The sequence below is a fragment of the Trachurus japonicus genome, chromosome 2, assembly GCF_045865225.1.
Source record: "Trachurus japonicus isolate A0001 chromosome 2, Traja_1.0".
NCBI classification, from domain to species: Eukaryota; Metazoa; Chordata; class Actinopteri; order Carangiformes; family Carangidae; genus Trachurus; species Trachurus japonicus.
The window spans coordinates 8,267,969-8,290,433 of NC_140908.1; the positions used below are offsets into that span (position 1 = coordinate 8,267,969).

General features: G+C 46.8%; 5 protein-coding genes across 13 annotated transcripts in view; 2 read left to right on the plus strand and 3 right to left on the minus strand.

Annotated features, from left to right (window-relative positions):
• raph1b (Ras association (RalGDS/AF-6) and pleckstrin homology domains 1b) overlaps nt 1–10,550 on the plus strand; it is a 40,618-nt gene extending 30,068 nt beyond the window's left edge. The window contains 11 exon segments of the mRNA XM_085798289.1: nt 548–625; nt 2,009–2,168; nt 2,464–2,585; nt 2,963–3,028; nt 3,128–3,271; nt 3,673–3,783; nt 4,438–4,536; nt 4,645–4,765; nt 4,855–4,991; nt 5,728–7,374; nt 7,376–10,550. Of these exon segments, the coding sequence (XP_085654415.1) occupies nt 548–625; nt 2,009–2,168; nt 2,464–2,585; nt 2,963–3,028; nt 3,128–3,271; nt 3,673–3,783; nt 4,438–4,536; nt 4,645–4,765; nt 4,855–4,991; nt 5,728–7,374; nt 7,376–8,437 (3,747 nt within the window). The 3' untranslated portion in view covers nt 8,438–10,550.
• Nucleotides 1–22,465, minus strand: part of LOC146990722 (uncharacterized) — a 142,876-nt gene that overhangs the window by 37,619 nt on the left and 82,792 nt on the right. The gene's annotated exons all lie outside the window — the stretch shown is intronic.
• spp2 (secreted phosphoprotein 2) lies at nt 10,734–13,471 on the minus strand. The gene is made up of 6 exons (XM_085798330.1): nt 13,406–13,471; nt 13,181–13,308; nt 12,977–13,099; nt 11,200–11,307; nt 11,070–11,118; nt 10,734–10,918 (listed from the first exon to the last, which is right to left on the minus strand). The coding sequence occupies exons 1-6, from the start codon at nt 13,455–13,457 to the stop codon at nt 10,809–10,811; spliced, it is 570 nt and encodes a 189-aa protein (XP_085654456.1). The 5' UTR covers nt 13,458–13,471; the 3' UTR covers nt 10,734–10,808.
• alg11 (ALG11 alpha-1,2-mannosyltransferase) lies at nt 14,144–18,639 on the minus strand. Its single transcript, XM_085798301.1, has 5 exons — nt 18,562–18,639; nt 17,482–17,703; nt 17,007–17,378; nt 15,691–16,241; nt 14,144–14,980 (listed from the first exon to the last, which is right to left on the minus strand). Exons 1-5 carry the CDS (start codon nt 18,606–18,608, stop codon nt 14,700–14,702), a joined length of 1,473 nt encoding a protein of 490 aa, XP_085654427.1. The 5' UTR covers nt 18,609–18,639; the 3' UTR covers nt 14,144–14,699.
• Nucleotides 19,000–21,818, plus strand: cpb2 (carboxypeptidase B2 (plasma)). The gene is made up of 11 exons (XM_085798315.1): nt 19,000–19,088; nt 19,441–19,516; nt 19,604–19,728; nt 19,828–19,936; nt 20,036–20,137; nt 20,239–20,343; nt 20,456–20,566; nt 20,658–20,766; nt 20,882–21,084; nt 21,176–21,260; nt 21,337–21,818. Exons 1-11 carry the CDS (start codon nt 19,009–19,011, stop codon nt 21,549–21,551), a joined length of 1,320 nt encoding a protein of 439 aa, XP_085654441.1. The 5' UTR covers nt 19,000–19,008; the 3' UTR covers nt 21,552–21,818.

Genomic DNA, 22,465 nt, shown 5'->3' on the forward strand with positions numbered 1-22,465 from the left:
CGGGGATCTCCTACCATTGTTTCCCTTCTGCTGCTATACAGCGAGATCAAAGGAAACCACTGCAGCTCCATATGAATCCAATATGGAACCATAGGCGGCGAACGGAGCGCCATATTTGAGGGGACACCGGACCAATGTCATAATAGCAGTGGGGTTTTTTTGTTTTTAGTCACGTTGTTCATTTGTCTCGTTATATATTTGCACATTTGTAATAAAAAAACACGTGCCGGCGAAGACAACCTGCAAGAATGGAGGTGATGGCATCGTGTTGGAGAGGGCAGGTAAGACGCCCAATGGACAAGACGCCATGCGCCATCACGCCTGAGGCTCGTGCATTTAAACGGTTGAGAAGGGTGCTTACTATTTAATGAAGTTGTGCATGTGTATATGTGGGTTGAAGTGTGTGCAGGGTGTTTTATTCCTGCCAGAGGAATGATGAAAGACATGGGTGTAAGAGAGGGTGAGGCAAGGCTATGAAATCAAACCATTTTTCTTTTTTGGGGGGAGGTTGTGTGTGAATGACAGCTGTTCCTGTGTGTTCATCCAGGAGGAGCAAGCTGCCAAACTGAAGGCAGAGAAGATCCGAGTCGCCCTGGAGAAAATCAAGGAGGCGCAGGTCAAAAAGGTAACACCACCTCTCTCTTTCCTTTCTCACTTTACTGACTCGGTTTCTTGTTTTTTTTGTTGCCATTTAGACTCGTACAGTAATTGCCGTCTTGTCACATTCACTGCACGCTGCATTTCTTTGTGAACTTCATTCACAGCGAGGCGATGAAGCGCAGAGAAAATAGGTCATTGCAGTGTTTGATTATATATGTGTGTGTGTGTGTATGCGTGTCTGCTGGGGAGGGAGCAAAGCATCAAACAGAGGCTTCAGAAAAAAAAGAGATACAGCGTGTGTGTGTGTGTTGCAAGACAATGCAGACACATTTTGCATAAGAGATCTTATTTACTGCATCCAACCAAACAAGAGCTGTTTTTTTTTTTTTTTTTGCGGCAAACAACTGGGGCGCCTCGCTCCATTGAAAGAAATGTCTCCACCGGGAAGTCAGCATGGGACTCCACAGCAGCGTTTCCGCCAGTGAATGAACCGTCTCTGTGAATGAGAGCAATGCCATTTAGCAGAATGGTCCTTTTTTTTTTTTACATGCAATGAATAGCTGAGGCCCAACAGTGTTTAAACAAACAGGGCTAGATTCATCCTACCAAGCGAGACAAGATAAAGAGTGTCGGTACAGACTACGCACTGGAGAATGCTGTGATGTGCTGAATTATTAGTGATGTAGTTGTCAGCATTTTATGTAATTTACTATATTTTGAATTTTGAGATGATTCCAAACTTTATCTTTTTGGTTTTACTATTCTGTGTTGTCTATTTCTTCTTTCCTGCCAGACTTGGGGGGGTATTAAGGGGGTTTCTCCTCTGAGAAATGAAGGTCAGACTCCCCACGTCTGTCTGTCACAGCTCTCCCAAGATTCTCATTTGTCCTTGTCTCCGTTCAATCAACTGCACCCACATACTGATTGGATACCTGGGTCTTTATGGGAGGGGCAAAAACACGAGGTCAAGGAATTTAGGGCTTTATTTGATTTCACACCAGGATACGTCTTACATAGGCTGTGATTGTGCGAGGCTGGATTTGGCACACGTGTGTGTTTGTCACGTTCAGCTTAGTTAAAGCTCGCCAGTTGTGGAGGAGTTTACTTTTGCCCGTGGATGCAGATTATTGGATTATTTTAGTGGCTGTATATGTGACACTGTTGCACTTATGACCCATAAATAGTTCAAATAAGACTCACAAACATGCTCAGATTTCATCCTCCCAAGCTTTTGAAGCCGGTAGTTCCTATACAGGTCAAATGTTGCTGCAAAAAATGTTATTATATTCAATTATAGTCACATAAAGTTAATTGAAATTGGACTTCAGCAGAAATGTGTTGACTCTGTTTTTGCTGAACCATTAAAAGTGTTTCTACAGTAACAATGATCTCTATGACTCTTCCTCAGCTGGTGATCAGGGTCCACATGTCGGACGAGAGCTCCAAGACCATGATGGTGGACGAGCGGCAGACGGTCAGGCAGGTGCTGGACAGCCTGCTGGATAAGTCGCACTGTGGCTACAGCCCCGACTGGTCTCTGGTAGAAACCATCAACGAGCTCCAGATGGGTAAGGGAGGGGCCGCAGACACACCTGAGTCACCGAAACACTGTGGACAGGTTTTCTTTTGCACAAATGTAAACAATGTAGCTGTATTACTAGTCTATGAAGAGTCAGTGTGGCTTTGGACTAATTGTGAGGCTTATAGTTAAAGGTTTTGCCCCGTGCCATTAAAAAAAACTGAAATCCCTGATGGGAGTAAATGAAGTGCACATTTGCAGGTCAGCAAGAAAAGTGCACATCTTGCATCTTATCTTCACTCCACTCCTCCTCCTCCCTCTTCTCCTCCGTCTCCGTCTCTCAGAGCGGATCTTCGAGGATCACGAGAACCTGGTGGAGAATCTGCTGAACTGGACCCGCGACAGCCACAACAAGCTGATGTTCATCGAACGCATCGAGAAATACGCTCTCTTCAAGAACCCTCAGGTGACCGACCGACGTCCGTTACGCATCAACACACACGCACACGCATCGATATAGATAGACGGATCATCCTCTCCATGTCTTCTAGAGCCGCCTCTGCGTTCAGCGTGTAAATGCTGAAAGCATATGCTGTACACACAAACACATTGTTTATGCATGCTCAGTGACTGCACAGCCCAGAGAACCGGGGAGGGAACAAGGGAGTGTGTTTGTGCAGGAGAGTTGGAAGTAGGTCAGAGCTCTAAAGCGAGTAAAGGTGAATAATTTATTTAACATAAGAGAAGGGGTGAGCCCCTGACTCTACACTCCCCTCCACCCCCACCTCCTCTCTCCTCTCCATGTCCTCTATTAACTTTACTGTTCTTCTCAATCTTTTCCAGAACTACTTGTTGGGGCGGAAGGAGACGTCAGAAATGGCGGACAGAAATAAGGAGGCTCTATTAGAGGTGAGAGCATTTACAACTACAGGTGTTCTTAGAGGATTACTCACAAGTGTCAATTGGATAACAAAAGTGTGTGTGTGTGTGTGTGTGTGTGTTCTTCAGGAGTGTTTCTGTGGCGGCACGGTGTCGGTGCCAGAGATCGAGGGCATCCTGTGGCTGAAGGAGGACGGGAAGAAGTCGTGGAAGAAGCGTTACTTCCTCCTCAGGGCTTCGGGGATCTACTACGTCCCAAAGGGCAAAGCCAAGGTCGGTGAGAAACTGAGACGGTGCAACGAGTTCAGACGCTCAGACAAAAACAAAAAACGAAGATGGGAAACAGAAATGTGGGGTTGGGGTTATGAGAACCAGGTTGACACAGTCTGCTCTGTGGTATTTCCTGTTTTGATCACTTTGAGCACGACTGAAACCGAGGATTTACTGTACGCACGTGCTCTATTTTTAGCAGCGTCGTCCCCCAAAGTCATTTTCAGACTCATCAATGAGACCACAAACCAGTTTCGATGACTAACACGTACATTAATCACCAGCAAAAAGCTGAATATACAAGACCGGATTAGGAATTCATGCTGTTTCTGGGAACCTGAGAATTGATACCACCGTGTATCAACACCTTCTTCGTCTTGCCTCCTGTGTCTCGCTCTCTGCAGGCGTCCAGGGATCTGGTGTGCTTCCTGCAGCTGGACCATGTTAACGTGTATTATGGCCAGGACTACCGCAGCAAATACAAAGCGCCTACTGACTACTGCCTGGCACTGAAGGTGTGTATTTTTCTATGAAGTAAAGGCAAATGTTAAATCTGGCCCTCCAAAAATAACAAAACTTTAAAGGGATAGAAATTGGCCCATTGCTATAATCCCTATAGTCTTAGGAGTAGGTTTGTTACCTTTAATTGTCTGTTCAAGCTATTTTTAGAACAGCAGTGTTGTTTTCGAGGCAAATGCAGAGACTGCTTGCCGAAAAAATTGCCCCAGACAGGAACGTGCATCAGCGGTTTTGCATGAATTTACCTCGAAAACAACTCTCTCATAACATTCTGTTATTATCTCATAGTGTGGTGAATGTGCAGGTCACAACTTGTCCACCAGAGCGTTTTGGAGTTGTGGGATTGTGTATTTGATGAGTTTGATGAGGGAAACCAAGAAATCCCATTAGCCTCCGTAGCGTAGCGCTGAGCAGCTCACTGCTCTGCTCCGCCGTTCTAAAAATAGCTTGCACCGATAATTAAAGGTATCAAACCTACTCCTAAAACTGTAGTTATTATGGCAATGGGCCGATTTGCCAAAATGTTGAACTATCCCTTTAATAATCAGTGCAGTGGCATACTTTTCTCTCACATCCTCAATGCATTTACTGCTATTATTATTATACAATGTGAAATTTTGCAGGCTTTAAATGGATATTTCTTTTTACAGCATCCACAAATCCAGAAGAAATCACAGTACATCAAGTATCTGTGTTGTGACGATGTCAGGACTCTGCACCAGTGGGTCAACGGGATCCGAATCGCCAAGGTGAGGTCGAAACCTGAGCTGTCTGTCTGTCGTTTTTAATCTGGAAACGAAATAGCTTTCAGAGAAAATGATTTTTTAAATTTCTCTTCTGTCGCTATTTCTGTGTAGTATGGAAAGCAGCTATATGTGAACTACCAGGAAGCCATGAAGAGGACAGAGGCGGCCTACGATTGGTCCTCGCTCTCCACCGCCAGCATCCGATCGGGCTCCAGCTCCGCCAGCATACCCGGTCAGTTCAGAGTGTATTTCATTATTACATATCAGAGAATATGCATCGTTCAGAGAGACTTACTGTACTGTCGTGTTTTGTGCCTCCAGAGTCTCAGTCTAATCATTCAGGCCATTCGGACAGTGGTGTGGACACAGGCTCCTCTCATGGCCGGTCCCAGAGTGTGGTCAGCTCCATTTTCTCCGAGGCCTGGAAGAGAGGGACGCAGATCGAGGAAAACACTAAGGTACAACTTCCTGTCGGACTCTCACAGCCTGGTTACATCAATTTAAAAACAACATGTCATTCACTTTACTGAGTAAAAGGGAGAGTAGCATTTTTTTAAAGTGGGGTTGTATGATCTACAAATAGCCCCTTAGTACTTTAATTGCAGTAGAAGACTCTCTGCACTCCTCCCTTTAGCAACGCCAGCCCATAGCCCTGCCCAGAGATTTACAACATACATTGTTGTGAATGGACCCAAAGAAACGGCCTATTTTCGCGGCCTAAAAGAGGTTTTACGTGAAAAAAAATACACAGTTCCATTGTTCGCTATAATATAATTTTTTCCAGCCCCTCAAAGTGCAGGAAAAACACAGTTTTTATTTGGACCTAACCAACTCACGTATCCCTCCGCCCAGGGTTAGCGCCCGCCGATCAGCAGTTGGTTAGGTCCAAATAAAAACTGTGTTTTTCCTGCACTTTGAGGAGCTGAAAAAAATTATATTATAGCGAACAATGGAACTGTGTATTTTTTTTTCAGGTAAAACCTCTTTTAGGCCGTGAAAATAGGCCGTTTCTTTGGGTCCATTCACAACAATGTATGTTGTAAATCTCTGGGCAGGGCTATGGGCTGGCGTTGCTAACGGGAGGAGTGTAGAGAGTCTTCTACTGCAATTAAAGTACTTAAGGGCTATTTGTAGATCATACAACCCCACTTAAAAAAAATGCTACTATCCCTTTAACATTCGTTCTGTTTCTAGCACATGAGGATGGAGGCGTCCAGAGGGGGAACGCTGCCACACGGCTCCCACGGCCACCGGCATCACAGCACGCATTCAGTCGACCATCCACCTATGGCGCCATCTCCCCAGCCGCAGCCGCAGCCGCCGCCTCAGCCTCAACCTCAGCCGCCACCCCAACAGCAGCACCCGCCGCCGCAGCAGCATCAGCACCCGTCTGTGCCGCCACCCGTGTACCCGCAGACGCCGACCCAGCCCCAGCCACCGCCGCAGCAGCTACAGCACCAGCACCAGCAGCTGCCCCCCCAGCCGCAGCAACAACAACAGGCGCCGCAGTCGCCTCAGCGCCCTCAGCAGCCGCCGCCGCCGCCGCAGTCTCCTCTGCAGCAGCCGCCGCCGCTGCTGCCGCCACCACAGGCCGTCGGCAGCTACAACTACGCGCCGCCGCCACCGCAGCAGCAACAACAGCAGCTGGCGCCTGCACCCGCACCCGCCCCCGCGCCCCCGCCTCCTCCGCCGCCGCCGCCGCCTCCCCCTCCTCCTCCGCCGCCGGTTCAGATGGTGTCGCACCACTCGCCGGCCCCCACCATGTACAAGTTCAGCACCATCAACCGGCTGCAGAACCAGAAGTCCTCCGCCGCCGCCCAGTCCGCCAACCACCACCACCACCACCACAAGCTGCCGGGCCACCTGCACGGCGCCACGGCCCAGCAGGTGCTGCCCACGGGACCGACGCCGCACGTGGTCGTCAAACCCATCAACGTCAATCACATTGCAGCAAGGACTAATGTCCCGCCTCCCCCGCCGCCCCCTCCCCCGCCTCCGCCATCCATCCCGACGCCCGGCTCGGCCATGGCCGTGTTGAGGCGGGGGCCTCCCAGCCCGGCCGCCCCACCGCCCGCCTTCATCCCCCCGCCGCCGGCGCCTCCGCCTGCTCCACACGCCAACGGAGTGGCGTTCCCTCCGCCCCCTCCACCCCCACCAACGCTCCCAGCGCCCACGAGCCGCCCGGTTTACCCCAACGGGCTGAAGCAGGTGCTGAAGGAGCGGTTCCCCAGCCCGCCGCGGGACCTCCTGACCCCAAACGGGGACCTGGAGGAGTCCCCGCCTCCTGCCCCCGCCCCTCCGCCCCCGCCTCCTCCCCCTCCGCCCCCGCCGCCACCTCCTCCCCCTCCCCAGCAGTTCCCGGTGCCAGCTCAGTTCCCGCCGCCTCCCGCGCCGCCGCCAGCGCCGCCTAAAACCTTCACCGGCTTCCTCCCGCACACCGCCCCCAAGCCCGTGTCGCCCGTGGCTCCGTTCCCTCCTGCCCCGCCCCCCGCGGCTTTGGGCGGGGGCCCGACCCCGCCGCCGCCGCCTCCCCCGCCGCCGCCCGCGCCCTTCAAGAAGCAGTTCAGCCTCCAGGGGTCGGGCCACGCCTCCAGCCACCCCCCTCCCACTCTGCCCAAGCAGCACAGCCTGTCCAAGCCGCCGCCGCAGCCGCCCGTCGTTTCCACGGGAGCCGCTCCCACCATGTCGCTGGTGAAGCAGCTGGCCAGTCAGTTTCCGGGAGCGTCATCGGCCAGTCACGCGGAGACCCCCAAAGCCCCGCCCCTCTCCCCACCTGCAGTCAAGACCAAACCGAAGTGGCAGCCTGGGGGGGGGGCAGCAGCAGCAGCAGCAGCAGCTCCTCCAGTCTCCAGAGTTCCCTCCTCCTCCTCCAGACAACAACAACGCCGTTGGTTTCCCCGCTGCTCCGCCGCCGCCGCCTCCTCCACCTCCACCGCCGCCGCCCCCAGCGCCCGTCACAGGCCCGACCCCGCCCCCCCCTCCCCTCCCTCCCGGCGGTAACCTAGGCTCCCCGGTGAAGCGCTCGCCCTCTGGCTCCTTCAGTAGTTTGGGAGGCAAGAAACCTCCTCCGACCCCTCAGAGGAACTCCAGCATCAAGTCCGACTCCTCCGCCTCCTACGAGGAGTCCAGGAGGAACTTACTCAGCAAGTTCGCTCCTCAGGGCAACACTTCTCCGTCTCCGCCGTGCCCCCCCCCTGTCTCTACCGGATCGCCATCCAAGGACCACTCCGCCGGCCCCCCAGCGCCGCCAAAACCAGGCAAGCTCAACCTGTCCAACCTGCCTCTGGCCCTCCAGGCCAAAGTGAGCCAGGCCAAACAGACCGGTGGTGGCGACTTCCCTTCGCCGCCGCCCGAGTGCTCCTACTTCCCGCCTCCTCCTCCGGCTTCAGAGCTCTTCCCCCCTCCCCCGCCGCCCGGTGGGGACGCCCCGAGGGTCGCCGTGGTCAACCCCCAACCGCAGGCGCCCCCGCCTCCGCCGCCCGTCTCCCTGGTCAGCAACTCGACGTGGGGAAAGAGCTCGCTGAAAAAGACCGCACCGCCCACGCTCGCCCGCCGCAGCAACACCACCCCGGAGCCCCCGCCGCTCTCGCCGCCTCCGCCCACCTCCCCGAAGGGCGGCAACTTCCTGGACGACCTCCACCGGACGCTGAAGCGAAAGTCGGTGGGTCGACAGGGGTCTCTCAACTCCGCCGGCCTCTCCGGGAAGCTGGAGCCGGCGGGGACCATGGACGACATGGCGCTGCCCCCGCCGCCGCCCGAGCTGCTCCTGGACCAGGGGAAGCAGAGCAACGGAGGAAACGGCGGCGGCGGCTACATGTCCGGAAACATCTCAGGCTATGCAACACTACGACGAGGACCCCCGCCCGCGCCGCCCAAACGGGGGGACTTCACCAAACTCACTTGAGAGCGTTGAACTTGGGAGATCAGGACGCAACGAAGACGGATGAATAAATAGACAATGAGAGGATTTATGGACATGAACTGAGAGCGAGTTCCTGGACTCCATCTGGACCACAATGATAAATAAATACATAACTGTGTATATACTAAAACCCAAATCAGACCGCGGTCAATTAGTGTTTGCTAATTATTGCATATTTTTGAACATGCTTGGCATCCTGGGTCCGTGGGGTTCACGATAGTGGGACAATTAAAACTGGAGCAGGTCAGTTTAAGGTCGTAGAAAAGCACATTTCTGCGACTCTAAACTCTCTGGGATATATTGAACAACCCGGTATGGTTAACCCCACCCATCTGGTGCACCGAGCACATAAAAAAAAAAACACTAAAAACACTAATAAGAATTGTGCAAATATTACTGGATCCAGGTCTGAGCCAAAACCATGTATCTGCTTCTTTGCCATAAGTTTGTGCCACGTACTGGAGCCAAAAATGGAAAAAAACCAACAAAACAAAGAAAAAAAAGAAAAAACAAGGAAACAAAAACACATCAGGATCTTTCTGCTTTGATACTGCATGGACCTCATGTAACGACAAGCTGTAAAACACAAAGCTGTTGTGGTTTGTGTGTGTGTGCATGTGCGAGCAAGAAAGAGACAGAGACTGATATGCATACACGTATGCGAGGTTTTATGGTGGCAAAGATCAGGAAAGGCCTTTGAGGAGCGGTTTGCTTTTACATGAAATTATTTAAAGATTGATTAATGGAAGGATTTTCTTTTTTTTTTTTTTTTTTTTTTTTTACAAGTCTGTCTTTTAATAGCTGGTCAACAAAGTCTAGAGAGGGTCAAAACGATAGGGCACAATGGAATGTATATGGAAGGCATTACAGATGGCACACATGAAGGTAATGATGGAGTAGTGCAGCAACAGGTAAAAAAAAAAAAAACGTCTCAAACATTTCTAGACTGTTCAGAAAAATCAGAAGGAAGCCTTATTCCCAAAGTCTTGCGCAGAGGTCAAAGCAGAGAGGAGATTTCTTCCAAAGGCTCAGCAGAGTCTGGACTGTGCAAGTGGAGAAAACGAAATGATGCTTTTAATTTAATGCAAACGTATAATGGACTTGGGGTAAATGCAGGGTGGAGGCCTGTGGTGGTGTATCTTCGTGGACTGTGTGAGTTTTCCCTGTGCGTCGGCTTGATTTCTGGACCTTTTATCCTTCAGTTTGTATCTGTACAGTTCGCAGCTGCTGCTCCGGTTACAGCCCCCCTGCCCCCCCTCCCCCCCTAACCACCCACCGCCTTCTCAAACCACATGGTGTCACGATCCAGGAAGTTAAAAAAGAAAAGAAAAAAGAAGTACAGATTGGGTTTGGCCTTGTGAAGTTTGCCCGTCCCGTTGAAAGACGAGCAAAAGCGCCCAGTTTGAAAGAGATGCATTTGTCTGGTTTATGTACAGATCATCAAATCATGTAGTCAATAACGGAGTGGCATTAGACTGAATGTTACTTTCAGCTTTGTGTGTCTATCGTATCTTGTTTCTTCATGGTGCCATTACTGCTTCAGCCCTCAGCGCACGAGGGACTAAGGTTACCACTTGGTTTTTGGATCAAGAGACTGAATCATGAAGGTTTTTTTTATTATTATTATTATTATTATTATTATTTCTAGCAGGAATGCCTTCATTTTCAGGGTGCTACCGCTGATCCCATGTCCTCGTGTGTTGGGATGACATATCAACATTTCACACCATTGAAAACTGGTTCTAAATTGGCTTTAGTGTGGAAACGCGTGCTGTGGAAATGGTTTTTAAACGAGATGATGATAACCACGCTCGGTTCCCGAATGAAGCTTATATAACATGCTATTCCTTTCTCTTACTCCAGCCACAGTCATGTGAGTGCCACATGAAGGCAGTGTACCATTTCCTATAGCTGAATATCATCATCATCATCATCATCAGTGACAGGATTGTTTGCTACAGTACAGTATGTAAGTTATTGATGTGCTGATGTGAACACGTGGGGCCAAATGAAGTGAAGAAAAATGGTTGCAGATAGAGTAAACGTGTCCTCTTGCATATAAACTGCAAATCACAATATAAATGTTGAAACCAGACCTCCATGTGTCTCAAGAGTCATTTGTGCCAGTGATCATTATGGGAAAAGTCTGTGGATCTCTTACTCCCTCTAGTGGTTTAATTCTGTAACGACACTTCAGCATTTAAGTGATACTGACTGATTTATTCACTGATCAGTCACTGACTTTAAAAAAAAAAAGAAAGAAAGAAATCAAACCATATTATGGAAACATTTTTAATGATTCAAGTTTGTTTTCTGATCAGCACCAAAGTGTTTCCAGAGCGAGCCGAGGCCTTCACACCACAAAGTTGTTGAAGACGTCCCCTCTGGGCCGCGCCTCCACCGTCTGAGTGGGGGGGGGGCGAGTGGACTGGGGTGGAGGAGGAGGAGGAGGAGGAGACCGGACTGTTGAAAAGACACGGTCCCTCCGGTCAGTTATGCGCTGATCATCATCACACTGGTGAACATACACAGAGAGTGTGAAGAGCAGCTCTATGGATATTTGATACTCAGCACTGTACTGGATCATTAGTTAAAAACACGAGTCAGCACTTGCCTGTGTTTGTCATTGGGATGTTGAAGTGTTGTCTCCCTCTTGAGAACATCTGTGGAATCAGGGCATTTGTTAAATTGTCACTCAGACTGGTTCAGAATTTATGATACAAAATAGAAATCCACGTCCTCACCTCCTCACTGGACTCGGAGCTGGAGCTGCTGTCACGGCCACAGTTGACGGTCACCACCTGGGTGGAGGTGGCAGTCACCCTCACTCTGCTGGAGCAGGAGAGGGTGGGCTGGAGACGAGAGGAGAGGATGATATGTGTTTTTATTTATTTATTTTAAATATTGCAAGTGTTTGTAATCACATTTTGACATGATAACATGTCTCATGACATCACGGCAGATGAACAAATTCTGTCCTGGTACATTCATGCCAATATAAACAATCAGTCTGTCAATATCTGGAGAAATTTTTCACTTGAAAATGCAACCACAGGACACCAGATAAAAATAGAACAATTGATATTTAAAAAAAAAACAAAAAAACATATATATCAGGCATCACCAAATGGCGGACCTCGGTCCGGACCTGGACCGAGTGATGGTTCGATCCGGACCCGAGACCAATCTCTAATAATAACATTTTTTTCCGACGGGACAGCGGGCTCAGCTATAGGTCAATACGGCAGCTTCACTCAATTGAGCCAATCAGATCGTTTGTTTACCCGGTGCGGCCAGTGCGTCTGAGAGGGAAAGAGAAAGGAGACGGAGTGATGACAGCCTTGCTCCAAAATAAAAAAAAGTTGATGCTGAAGTCAAAGGCGAGCCGCTGGGCGTTTGTGGCCGCCGCCGCCGCCTTGGTTAAGCGTGTGTGCGCGCGTGTGCGCGCGTGTGGGGGCCGTTCAGAAGGGTCTCTTGCGCGCACAAGCCCATTACTTTAATGTGCGCTCACAACGCCGTAGCGGTGCGACGTGCTTGTTTCCTGCTTCTCCGCCGGTGTTGTGTTGACACCCGGTTCTCCCTCGGTCTGTAAACTTCTTCACGCGGAGCTCTGCCCTGTTTGGAAGGAGCAGGAAGCTCGTATGCGGGAAGACGTCGCTTCAGAGGTGTAGAATGTGTGTTAGAGAAACACCTATTTCAGGACTACTGACTTGTATCACCAGAACAGAACAGACATATCCTGTGATTTTCAGCCTTCCTCCATATTTAATGGAGGGGGACAATACAATGACAGTGCAGCTATCAAGATGCTTTTGACACCTTGGCCTCAAAAAAAGAAAGGAAGAAAGAAAAAAGCACCAAACAAACAAACAAACAAACAAACAGGGAAACCCCCTTATTTATTCGGTCTTGTTCTCTTTAATTGAAATACAGGCCTTAAATTAATTTGCCTGGGAGCTACTTTTATTCATGGTAAAAAAAAAAAGTTAAAAAAAAGCTAGTTGTTTACTATAAAAGTGCACGTGCACATGTTAAATGTTTCCTGTGTTGAAAATTGACAATAGATATGAAAATGCACTTCGTTGGGGTAGGCTATAGCTTATATATAAGACACCATTTGGACTTTATAAGGTTCGGACCTTTCACTTGGATGAAAGTTTAGTAACTGGACCTCAATGAATTTTAATTGAATACCCCTGATATATATTATGACCCCAAACAGGGCCGTTGCTAGGAATTCTGGGGCCCCTGAAAGAATACTAAAGTGGGCCCCTGACTTTTCCACTTTTTTTCTTAGACTACGTATGTATTATCATTTTTTATTTAACCTACTTTGTTTTGATGCTAATGCAGCATTACTATGAGTATTAGTCAGGGTCTTAGGCAGAATAATTCAGTCATACAAAGATTAGACTACTGGGGGTTTTTTGTGGGCCCTACTGGGCACTGGGCCCCTAGAATTATCATCACCTTTCTCCCCTATACAATGGCCCTGACCCCAGATGATATTAAATCTCTCACCACAAAGAAGCCAGATCTGAAGGCACAGGTCTGTGGGTCGCTCCCAGAGGTCTTCAAACAGTCTGTCTCTTTAATACCAAACGCCATCATCAGGTCCACAGTGTTCTGGCCCAGAGGAATAACCTGTCGCAGAGGTGATATTTGTCAGAATCTCACAAGTGAAACACAATCTGCCACTATGTGCAACAGTATTTGCAGACTCACCCTCTTGACGGAGCCTCTGACCGGCCTGTAGAGGTAACTGACGGCGTACATGGTGTTGACTTCTGTCATCGCTGCTTGGAGACCTCTGCTCGCCATCGCCTCCAGCTCGGAGTTGGGCGGTGGGGCAGCTGCAGGAACATGCATGGGAAAAAAAAAAGAATACACCAATAAGATGTTATATTATATATCAGTGCAATGAAATGATCAGTGCAGAAATCCACTCACCAGAGCATCCCAGGAACGGCAGCAGGGCGACGAGGAGCACGTAGGACTTCATGTTGATTTGCACCAAACTATCCCAGCGCCTCACCGACCCTCCTATAAATACGTCAGCTTGGGTCCGAAAATCTCCTATGCACCGCCTCCTACACTCCGTAACCTTTTTAAAAAACCCGTTCAACTCCTTTCACGTAATGCGTCTCACTTAACCTTTGTTCAGCACTATTGATCCAGCAGAGCAGCCAAATTAAATGATGCTGATAATCAGCTTCTCTTCCAGATCCTCATTCTGTCTGATGATGATCTCAATGTGTTCTCATCATCAGGAGTCTTCCTCCTACGTGACCGTTACCACTTTGTGTTATTTCTGATGATGATGATGTGTGTTTTCTTTCACAAGAAAGAACCACCAGTGACTCAGACTCAGATAAAAGTTAGTGGGTTGTTTGTGTTTATTCTTAATCACATCCCTTCACCCAGACTGTCCCCCGGTGACTCAGACTGTGAGTTTTCAAACAGAAACAAGGGAGATGTTTGTCCATGAAGTTGTTTTTGTTCATGTCCCAGATCAGACTACCTCCTTCCTCTGGACGGATCACTGACCTCTGCTCTGTCACAGCTCGTTTCAACATGAGGTCGATTTGAATCATTTGCCAAATCAAATGGAGCAGAATTACAAAACGTCCTCGGGGGGTTGGGGTGGGGGGTGGTGGTGGAATTTATTATCCCAACAGGTCCAGATCACTGTTTATTTACAAGCACAGTGGTAGAGTTAAGCAGTTACACGAATACAACGAACATCGTGTCTTCATTACATTCATCATCAATATCAAAAATACGTCACATTTTGGGAATGTAGAGATTTGCAGCTCTTGTAAACATATTTTTGTATGTTTCAGAAGATTATTAATCCACCATATTTAACAATATATTCTCTTTAACAAAAATGTAACTAATACATCTCCTGTAAAAAAAAACAAAACAAAACAAAACAAAAATAAAATAGACTAGGAGCTATAACTGCAATCACAGGATAATCAAGTATTTACAATTCAAATCTAACAGAACCACAGCTGGATGATTGTTCATGGCCATAATGAGAATGATTTAAATCCTTTGTTTCATTTCAGGAGACCTGAATGTGGCACATGCTCCATCTTTTTCTGCTTTTAGGACAAACCCTGATCCTCTTTGTTCGGACCGTGTCCTCACAAAGCGTCTCTGCATCAATCCTGATCAGATCTGTAAGTGTGAATGCAGCTCTAAGTGCACTAAACACACATACTAGTGTGTGTCCTCATCATCCCAGCGTTCCCATCAGAGGCTCCATGGCGGCGAGGAAGCAGGCCTCGAACTCCTGATCTGAGAAGCGAGCCACCGACAGCCGGGCGTTGCGTCTGATCTGCAGCCGGCTGGCGGGCGGCAGAGACAGGATGCTGTCGATCGCCGCCGCGTAACCGGCCTCGTCCTCAGCCAGGAAGCCCGTCTGGCTGCCGTCGAAAGGAACCACGATGTCCAGCTTGGGGCCGCCGGACTTGTGAGCCAGGATGACCTTCCCTGCTGCCATACACTCCACAACACCTAGACGGGGGAAAAGAGGAGATTTCATATCATATAAAAGGAAAATATAACTCAGAAAGTCAAAACATAACTTCTTTTAGATTAAAGGGATAGTTCACCCAAAATTCAAATTTCACTCATTATCTACTCACCCTCATGTCAACTAAGAGCTGTGAGAATTTTCAGAGTCCTCCGTGCCTTCTCTGAGTTACGGGGGGGTCTGCCCAGCATTATTAGTCCATATAATGGTTATCAATGGATACCAACTTTCTTCGTCCAAAAAGACACACCAAAAAACATCCAAATACCTCCATGCTGCAATGTCCCTCTTGTATTGAAGCCCCAACATGAGAAATTGTTCCGAAAAAAATTAAATAAGTCTATATTTTAAGCTTTTTGTAGCTGAAGCTCCCAGTGTCTCGGTTCACTGCTCTTCCTGTGTCAGTGCAAATGACCGGCGGAACAATTTCTCATGTCGGGGCTTCAATACAAGAGGGACATTACAGACGAGCAGTATGGAGGTATTTGGATGTTTTTTGGTGGTGGTCTTTTTGGACGAAGAAAGTTGGTATCCATTGACAACCATTATATGGACAAATACTGCTGCACGGACCCCCCCGTAACTCAGAGAAGGCACGGAGGACTCTGAAAATTCTCACAGCTCTTAGTCGACATGAGGGTGAGTAGATAATGAGTGAAATTTGAATTTTATAATTAATTTGTTAAGTTACCGATCCCAAAGTGCTCGTTCCACATGGTGTGGAGTCCGATGGTGGCCTCGCCCATCTCCCTCTTCAGCTCCTCGAAGGTTATGTTCAGTTTAAACTCCACCTTGTCAGCGACGCCCAGCTCCTGGCACAGCCCCCGCAACATGAGCACTCTGTCCTCATCCTCCTGGTTCCTGCATCCACCAATCAGAACCAGCTTCAGCGCCTCCCCCCTCCTCTTGTCCAGCGCCTTCTTGAAAGCCCTGATCTGCAGCCGGTGGTCCTTCTCGGGCCGGAACTGCCCGACGGAGACGATCGAGTGGCACTTCCGGTCGCCGTCGTCCTCCAGCGGGACGTCCAGGAAGGCGCTGACGTCGCAGGGCGGGTAGACCACGCTGGTGCGGTTGGGGGCGCGCCACAGGGACAGGATGTGGTCCAGGGTCCAGGAGGAGTTGACCATGATGAGGTCGCTGCAGGAGCCGGCCATGCCGTAGAGCAGGGCGAACAGGCAGTAGTAGACCACCTTGAAGGCACTCAGGAACAGACTGTTGGAGATGATGTCTGGGTTGTTGAACCTGGGGAAGAAACAGATTATAGCATTATGGTGCTGCAGTTACTTCTGACCACCACTAGAGGACAATAAAGGACATTTTACTGCCCTTTTCATTCAGATTCAGACTCAGAATTACTTTATTTATCCCCAGAGGGAAATTTATTTTTTGTTACAAACTCCTGAATAGTAAAATAAATCAACACAAAGTGAGATATACATAGATAAATCAAATATTATTATTAAAATAAAAGCAGAATAAGAACAGAATTAAATAAGATAATAGAATAAGAATAAATTTAAATATAACAATAATAATTAATGTACTTGGCATTTAGTATACTCAGTATACACATCACAGTCGACTCCTGCACTTGCTAAATAGGCCTTCTTGTCATTCCCCTACTGATTAACTGTTTTATTGTATTGTATTGTATTGCATTGTATTGTATTTTTCTAAGTGTAATTTATATAACCTTGTTTTCACTTTTAGCACTCCCCTCCCCCTTCCCCTTAAAGAGCTTCTAGCTCTTTTCAGACTGCACTTGAAAATAAGAATTTTGTTCTTAATTTGCTTGCCTGGGTAAATAAAGGTTAAATAAAATACACAAGGCAGAGTTAAACAGCTTGACAGTGTGGCTCTGTGGTGCAGCATGTCTATCATTGAATGTATAAAAGAAAACGTGAGATAGGATTTTGAGAAATCTGAATAAATATAATAAAAAATGGCAGCGAACAGAATTTAAGTAACCCTGTATGAGCAGCTTATATCACAGTTTAGTTGAGTTACCTGGGGTTCCTCTCTCTCACCACAGAGAGCATGTCGGTGCTGATGGTGGGATAGTGAACGTAACTGCCCACGCTGCAGCCTCCAAAGTAACGGAACAGGGGCAGAGTGAAGGCGTAGCCCATGGAGTCGATGTACAGGTCTGGGACGAACTCCGTCAGAGCCTCCCATCCCAGAAAGATGGAGCCCACGCTCTGTCCCAGCAGGGTGAAGTGGGGAAACAGGCCGGGCTCCACCAGCAGCCGGTGCCTCAGGAACACAAAGTGAACCGGCCGGGGGAGCGCAATGTTGAAGCGGCGTCGCGCTCCGTCCAGGATCTGCTGTCCAGTCACACCCACGTCCCCCGTGTAGACCACGAAGTTAATATCTGCGTACCTGTGCAGACGAGAGATGGGTTACATTTTTGATGTATGACCAGCTGTTCTGTTGTTTCCTGTGTCTCTGACTTCAGTTAGTAAGCACACATGTTGGGCTTCACCTGTTCTGCAGAGCCCTGATGGCACACCAGAGCACCCTCTCCCCCCCACCGCCGGCGTTACAGTACGGGTGGAAGAAGGCCACGGTGGGCCGGCCGTCCCTGGCCCGCCGAGCGTTCCTGTTGCTCTGCAGCCAGAAACGCACCGCCAGCACCAGCAGGACCAGGACGGCGATGAGCAGCACGCACAGGAAGAGCAGGGGCAGCAGCAACTTCCACAACAACCTGGAGCACAGGAACACAACACAAGGGATTAAAGGGTACATCTGCAAACAAATGAGGTACACAGTATAGAAATATATGATTGTAAAAAAAGAGAAAGCCAAAGTTGCAATCATGCAATGTGGACTGACTTGGCTACGTCCCACCAGCAATGACTGCTTTTTTGCAATGGGCAATAGAGTTTTTTCTCATTACTGATTTCTCTAAGACTTTGCAGAATGCTGATCCAGAGTCAGATTATCGTTTATTTATTAGGACCCCCCATTAGCAATTACTTCATTATATCAGCAATGGCTATTCTTCCTGGGGTCCAGCACATACAATGACAAATATAGTAATTAAAACATACAGAGTGAAAACAACATGGCAAAACAAAACCACACTACAATTATCCAGACATTGAAAGGAATTGTTAAACAGTTTAAAGATTTGCAGATACAACACAATAAAGCCTGTACTCAATAATACATTATAGTGTAATAATACAAACACAACCAAAGCTGTGGTGTTACCTAGCTGTAGTTGTGTTAAAACTGTAGTGACATGTATAGTGTAGCCTAGAGCTAAATTACATGTTATATATCAATGCTACTTCCCGTGTAGGAAGTGTGTTGTTATTATGCATCAGTTTAGCTAAAATAGTTTGGTCTCTATAGTGACGTTAATTATAATCTCGCAAAAATAGCATGAAATATCGTGATACTTTAACAGTATTTCTGTTAAACTGTCAGAGAGCAGCCGCCTACGTAACGTACAGTGAAATGAAACAAGCTAACTACGCTCTCATAACGAGTCTATTAACGTTTTTTTTCATTCATTTAAACGCTGTATTTGAAAATTAACTTAGATAAAATAGCTCACCTCGTTAATTCACACAGACAGTGGACCAGTTGATCGTGGCCCGACATCTTGACAACAAGAAATTTTTAACAACACATCACCTTTCAACTCGTCTCTTTCCTTACTCGTCTGTTTTGCGGCTGTTTGCTGCCGTTTACGTTCAGGTGGCGCCACCCGGCGGCGAGGAGGTGCAACTGCAGCGCCACTGCCAGCTCATATTGAGGTAAGAAGTAGTAGCCTAGTTAAACTTGCATTTATTTAAACACTGGTGAATTATACACATAGTTTGATTGAGGTTGTTGCAAGTAAAAGCACAAGAAACACACTAACCTGCTCCCTGTCAGCCATGTTGGCTGATCTATGCCCTCCTCTTTCAAAAAAGTAAAGTTTAACTTCTAAATAAACACTGTGGCAATCAATAGTGTCTCCCTAACCCCAGGGTCTGAACAAACCTCAGTCATTTCCAGTATGAATCCTGTCATCATGAAGGCTCTTTTGATTTGGTTTATTCTGATGAATCTGGGGAAAGGATACTGCACTGAAACCCGGTATGTTGATTCTCGAAATTGAATTTATTTATAAGGAAATAATAGCCTAACTATTTACTGTCTCTGAACTGTTTTCTATGTAGAAAATAGGTTATGGCACACTTATGTAAACACATGTCCTTATACGGTATGTGTTGTGGTTCATCTACAAATATCTAAACTCTATTGGTTCATAAATTTGAGAAGACCCAATCCGTTTTAACTTCATTTACTGAAGTTGTACACCTCATATTTGTATTCTGGTGCTGTCATTATCACTGGTGAAAACATAGTAAATTACATATTTGTTTATCGATTGACCCACCGAGGCCTCCATCACTCACCGATGCCTTGTTTTCTCTGTTTTACCCAGCGATCAAGTTCTCTCAATCACCCCAAAAACACAGGAACAAGTGGACATCTTGAAGAACGTATCCACCCAGTATGAGGTATACTGTATAAAAAAGTGCATTTGATTGTTATTCTAAGATTTTATTCTCTCCTAGAAATAATTATGCTGCATATTTTCCTCACAGACGGCCTTATGGCAGCCTGTTTCATATCAGTACATCACAGAGGACACACAAGTTCACCTGTATGTCCCAGCAAATAGCTCAGAGATAATCCAGGACCTGCTGCAGAAACACGCCATAACTCATGAGTATGTATCTGAAAACACTCACATATCAGGAATGTATTTGCCGTACGAGCGTGCAGTCTGTTTATGGGCTTTGCTCTGTGCCTTGTGTGATTATTACAGGGTTTTACTGGCCAACACCAACGAGCTTATTGAGATGCAGACGAAAAATGACTCATCGGACCCACGAAGCAGCTCAACTTTCTATGAGAGATATCACAGTCTGGAGGATGTATGCTTTTTCTTTTTACTTATCAACACACTTGACATTTTAATCTTTACTCCATGCCGTTGCATTGATATATATATAAACATGCTGCCTCCATTACAGATCTATGTCTGGATAAACAGGACCACACAGGACAACCCTGACACGGTCAAAGCCTTTCTCATTGGCTCCTCGTATGAAAAGCGACCACTATATGTTCTAAAGGTGCAGATACCCCAACACAAAATAAGATGTAATGATGATGAGTATGATAGTTTTCAAACTAACACTTAAAATTAAGTCTATGATGAATCTCTTGTCCTCAGTTGTCTCTAAATAACAGGCCAAATAAGAAGGCAATGTGGATTGACTGTGGGATCCACGCCAGAGAGTGGATTTCTCCTGCTTTCTGCTTATGGTTCGTGCAACATGTGAGTACATTTGCTCCGGCGTCTATGGGAGATGTCATAGAGAAGCATTTTTTGTTTTCATTTTTTATATCCCGGCTCAAACAGTTTCACTAAAAATCACCTTGTCTCCCAGTCTTTGGCATTTTACAAGCTGAATCCAGACATTACCACCATACTGGACAACATGGACATCTATATCCTGCCCGTTATGAACCCTGATGGATACAAATACACATGGACAACAGTAAGATCACATGAAGCATATGTTATAAATCAAGCGATGGAACCAATTTCAACTGGAGTCATGCTTTTTTTGTCCCTGAAATTTGTTTCAGAACAGGATGTGGAGGAAGAACCGCTCGGTCAAGCTGAGCAGCTGGGGCAGCAGGAGCAGCTCCTGCTTGGGTGTCGACCTCAACAGAAACTTTGATGCCAACTGGTGCAGTGAGTCGCTATCCCCCTAACATAAAGCATGTAACACTGTAACACAGATATGTAGGCTATTCTTCCTTCAGTTGTATGCATGGCATGATGTATGAGGTGTTTGTGTTCTTCCCAGCGGAGGGAGCCTCTCATGACGCCTGCACTGAGATCTACTGTGGCGCCTTCCCCGAGTCGGAGCCAGAGACGCAGGCCGTGGCCGACTTCCTCCGTAGACACAAGGACACGATTCAGCTCTACCTTACCATTCACTCCTACTCTCAGATGTTGCTCTTCCCATACTCCTGCAGAACAGATGAAGCGGAGAACCACAATGATCTGGTGAGAGTCAGTCTTACAGGTTTGTATCATGTCAAATGCTTTAGTTGGTATATGAACAATTCATACATGTGCCTTATTTTGTTCTCACAAGTTTGAGATGGCCCAAGAAGCTGCACAGAAAATCAGAAGATACTATAGGAACACCTATAAATATGGTTCTGGAGCAAAGACGATATGTAAGTGGGGTTTATTTTGCTATTTGTGTGGTTTGGTTATTCTCAAAGTACATGATTGGCGTTGTCTTCTCTCCAGACCTGGCACCTGGCGGATCTGATGACTGGGCGTACAACCTTGGCATCAAATACTCCTTCACCTTTGAGCTCCAGGACCGCGGGCGTTACGGCTTCCTCCTGCCTCCGTCCTTCATTAACAGGGCCTGTAATGAAGCGCTGCTCGCTGTGAAGACCATTGCTCTGAAGGTTATAGAGAAAACACAAGCTCCAACAGGTTCTCCTCCATCTGCCTAAACAGTCACCTCTGCCATAAAAGATTAAAAGTTCAATGTGTTGTGCCATTTTTTGTGAATGAAGCCTATGCAGTTTTTTGTAATACCCTGTAAAGATCATTCAGCCTGTGCTATCACAGTACACAGTGTTAGGAATGTTCTGACTGTTGTTCATGGTATATTTTGCTACAAGGAAATATTTTAGTTGCATTACCTCCAATATCTATAAGTGTGATTCTTTTGCAAATGTAAAACAAAAGGTTAATACATGATAAACTGATTGAAATTACACGTGTGTCAGTGCCTTTTCTCTGTTTACTATTCTATTTTAGTTGTTAGTTTATTTGTTGGTGTAATGTGAGGGTATGGTTGTTCTTTCCCAAATAGAAACACTGATTGATTGATTGATTGATTGATTGATTGATTGAAAACTTTATTGAACAACATTAGAAAAGTGTTCAAAAGGATTAAAAACACAATAAAGCCCAAAGGCTTATTTCCATTGTGGTCCTATTTGATGGTAGACAGTACACATGGATTTAAAACAAGAAAGACAAACACAACACATGGACAAAAAACATGGGAGAGAAACACTAAGGCACATAGACTACAAACATAAACTGGACAACATTTTTGGAAAACATTCATGGCAACCTTGAGGGTTTTATTTCATAGGAGTTTCAAGGAAGTAACGGCACCAAATTGTAGTCCCTGTTGGATTTCTTATGATCCTTTATAACAAATAGGCTATTCATTGTCATGTTATGTTATTGTTATGCAGCATCAGGTTATATCAATGTCATTACTAGAAATCAATGTTAAATAAGGCCCAAAAAGAAAAACACCAATAAATAAATACAATTTAATAAATGAATGAATATATTTTATATATTAAAAATATAAGATCAAATCAAAAGCCGCAGATGAAGTATTATA

What these genes read in the sequence shown, in the direction of transcription:
- spp2 (XM_085798330.1), bottom strand. Translation starts at nt 13,457, where the DNA reads ATGAAGTCCTACGTGCTCCTCGTCGCCCTGCTGCCGTTCCTGGGATGC. An exon ending in GCCGTTCCTGGGATGCTCTG is followed by an intron (nt 13,309 to 13,405) that starts GTGAGTGGATTT and finishes ATGTTCCTGCAG; the next exon opens with CTGCCCCACCGCCCAACTCC. An exon ending in GCTCCGAGTCCAGTGAGGAG is followed by an intron (nt 11,119 to 11,199) that starts GTGAGGACGTGG and finishes CTGATTCCACAG; the next exon opens with ATGTTCTCAAGAGGGAGACA.
- alg11 (XM_085798301.1), bottom strand. Translation starts at nt 18,608, where the DNA reads ATGTCGGGCCACGATCAACTGGTCCACTGTCTGTGTGAATTAACGAG. An exon ending in TGTCTGTGTGAATTAACGAG is followed by an intron (nt 17,704 to 18,561) that starts GTGAGCTATTTT and finishes CCTGTGCTCCAG; the next exon opens with GTTGTTGTGGAAGTTGCTGC. An exon ending in GAACGAGCACTTTGGGATCG is followed by an intron (nt 14,981 to 15,690) that starts GTAACTTAACAA and finishes TCCCCCGTCTAG; the next exon opens with GTGTTGTGGAGTGTATGGCA.
- cpb2 (XM_085798315.1), top strand. Translation starts at nt 19,009, where the DNA reads ATGAATCCTGTCATCATGAAGGCTCTTTTGATTTGGTTTATTCTGATG. An exon ending in AAACACGCCATAACTCATGA is followed by an intron (nt 19,729 to 19,827) that starts GTATGTATCTGA and finishes TGATTATTACAG; the next exon opens with GGTTTTACTGGCCAACACCA. An exon ending in CTTTGATGCCAACTGGTGCA is followed by an intron (nt 20,767 to 20,881) that starts GTGAGTCGCTAT and finishes TGTTCTTCCCAG; the next exon opens with CGGAGGGAGCCTCTCATGAC.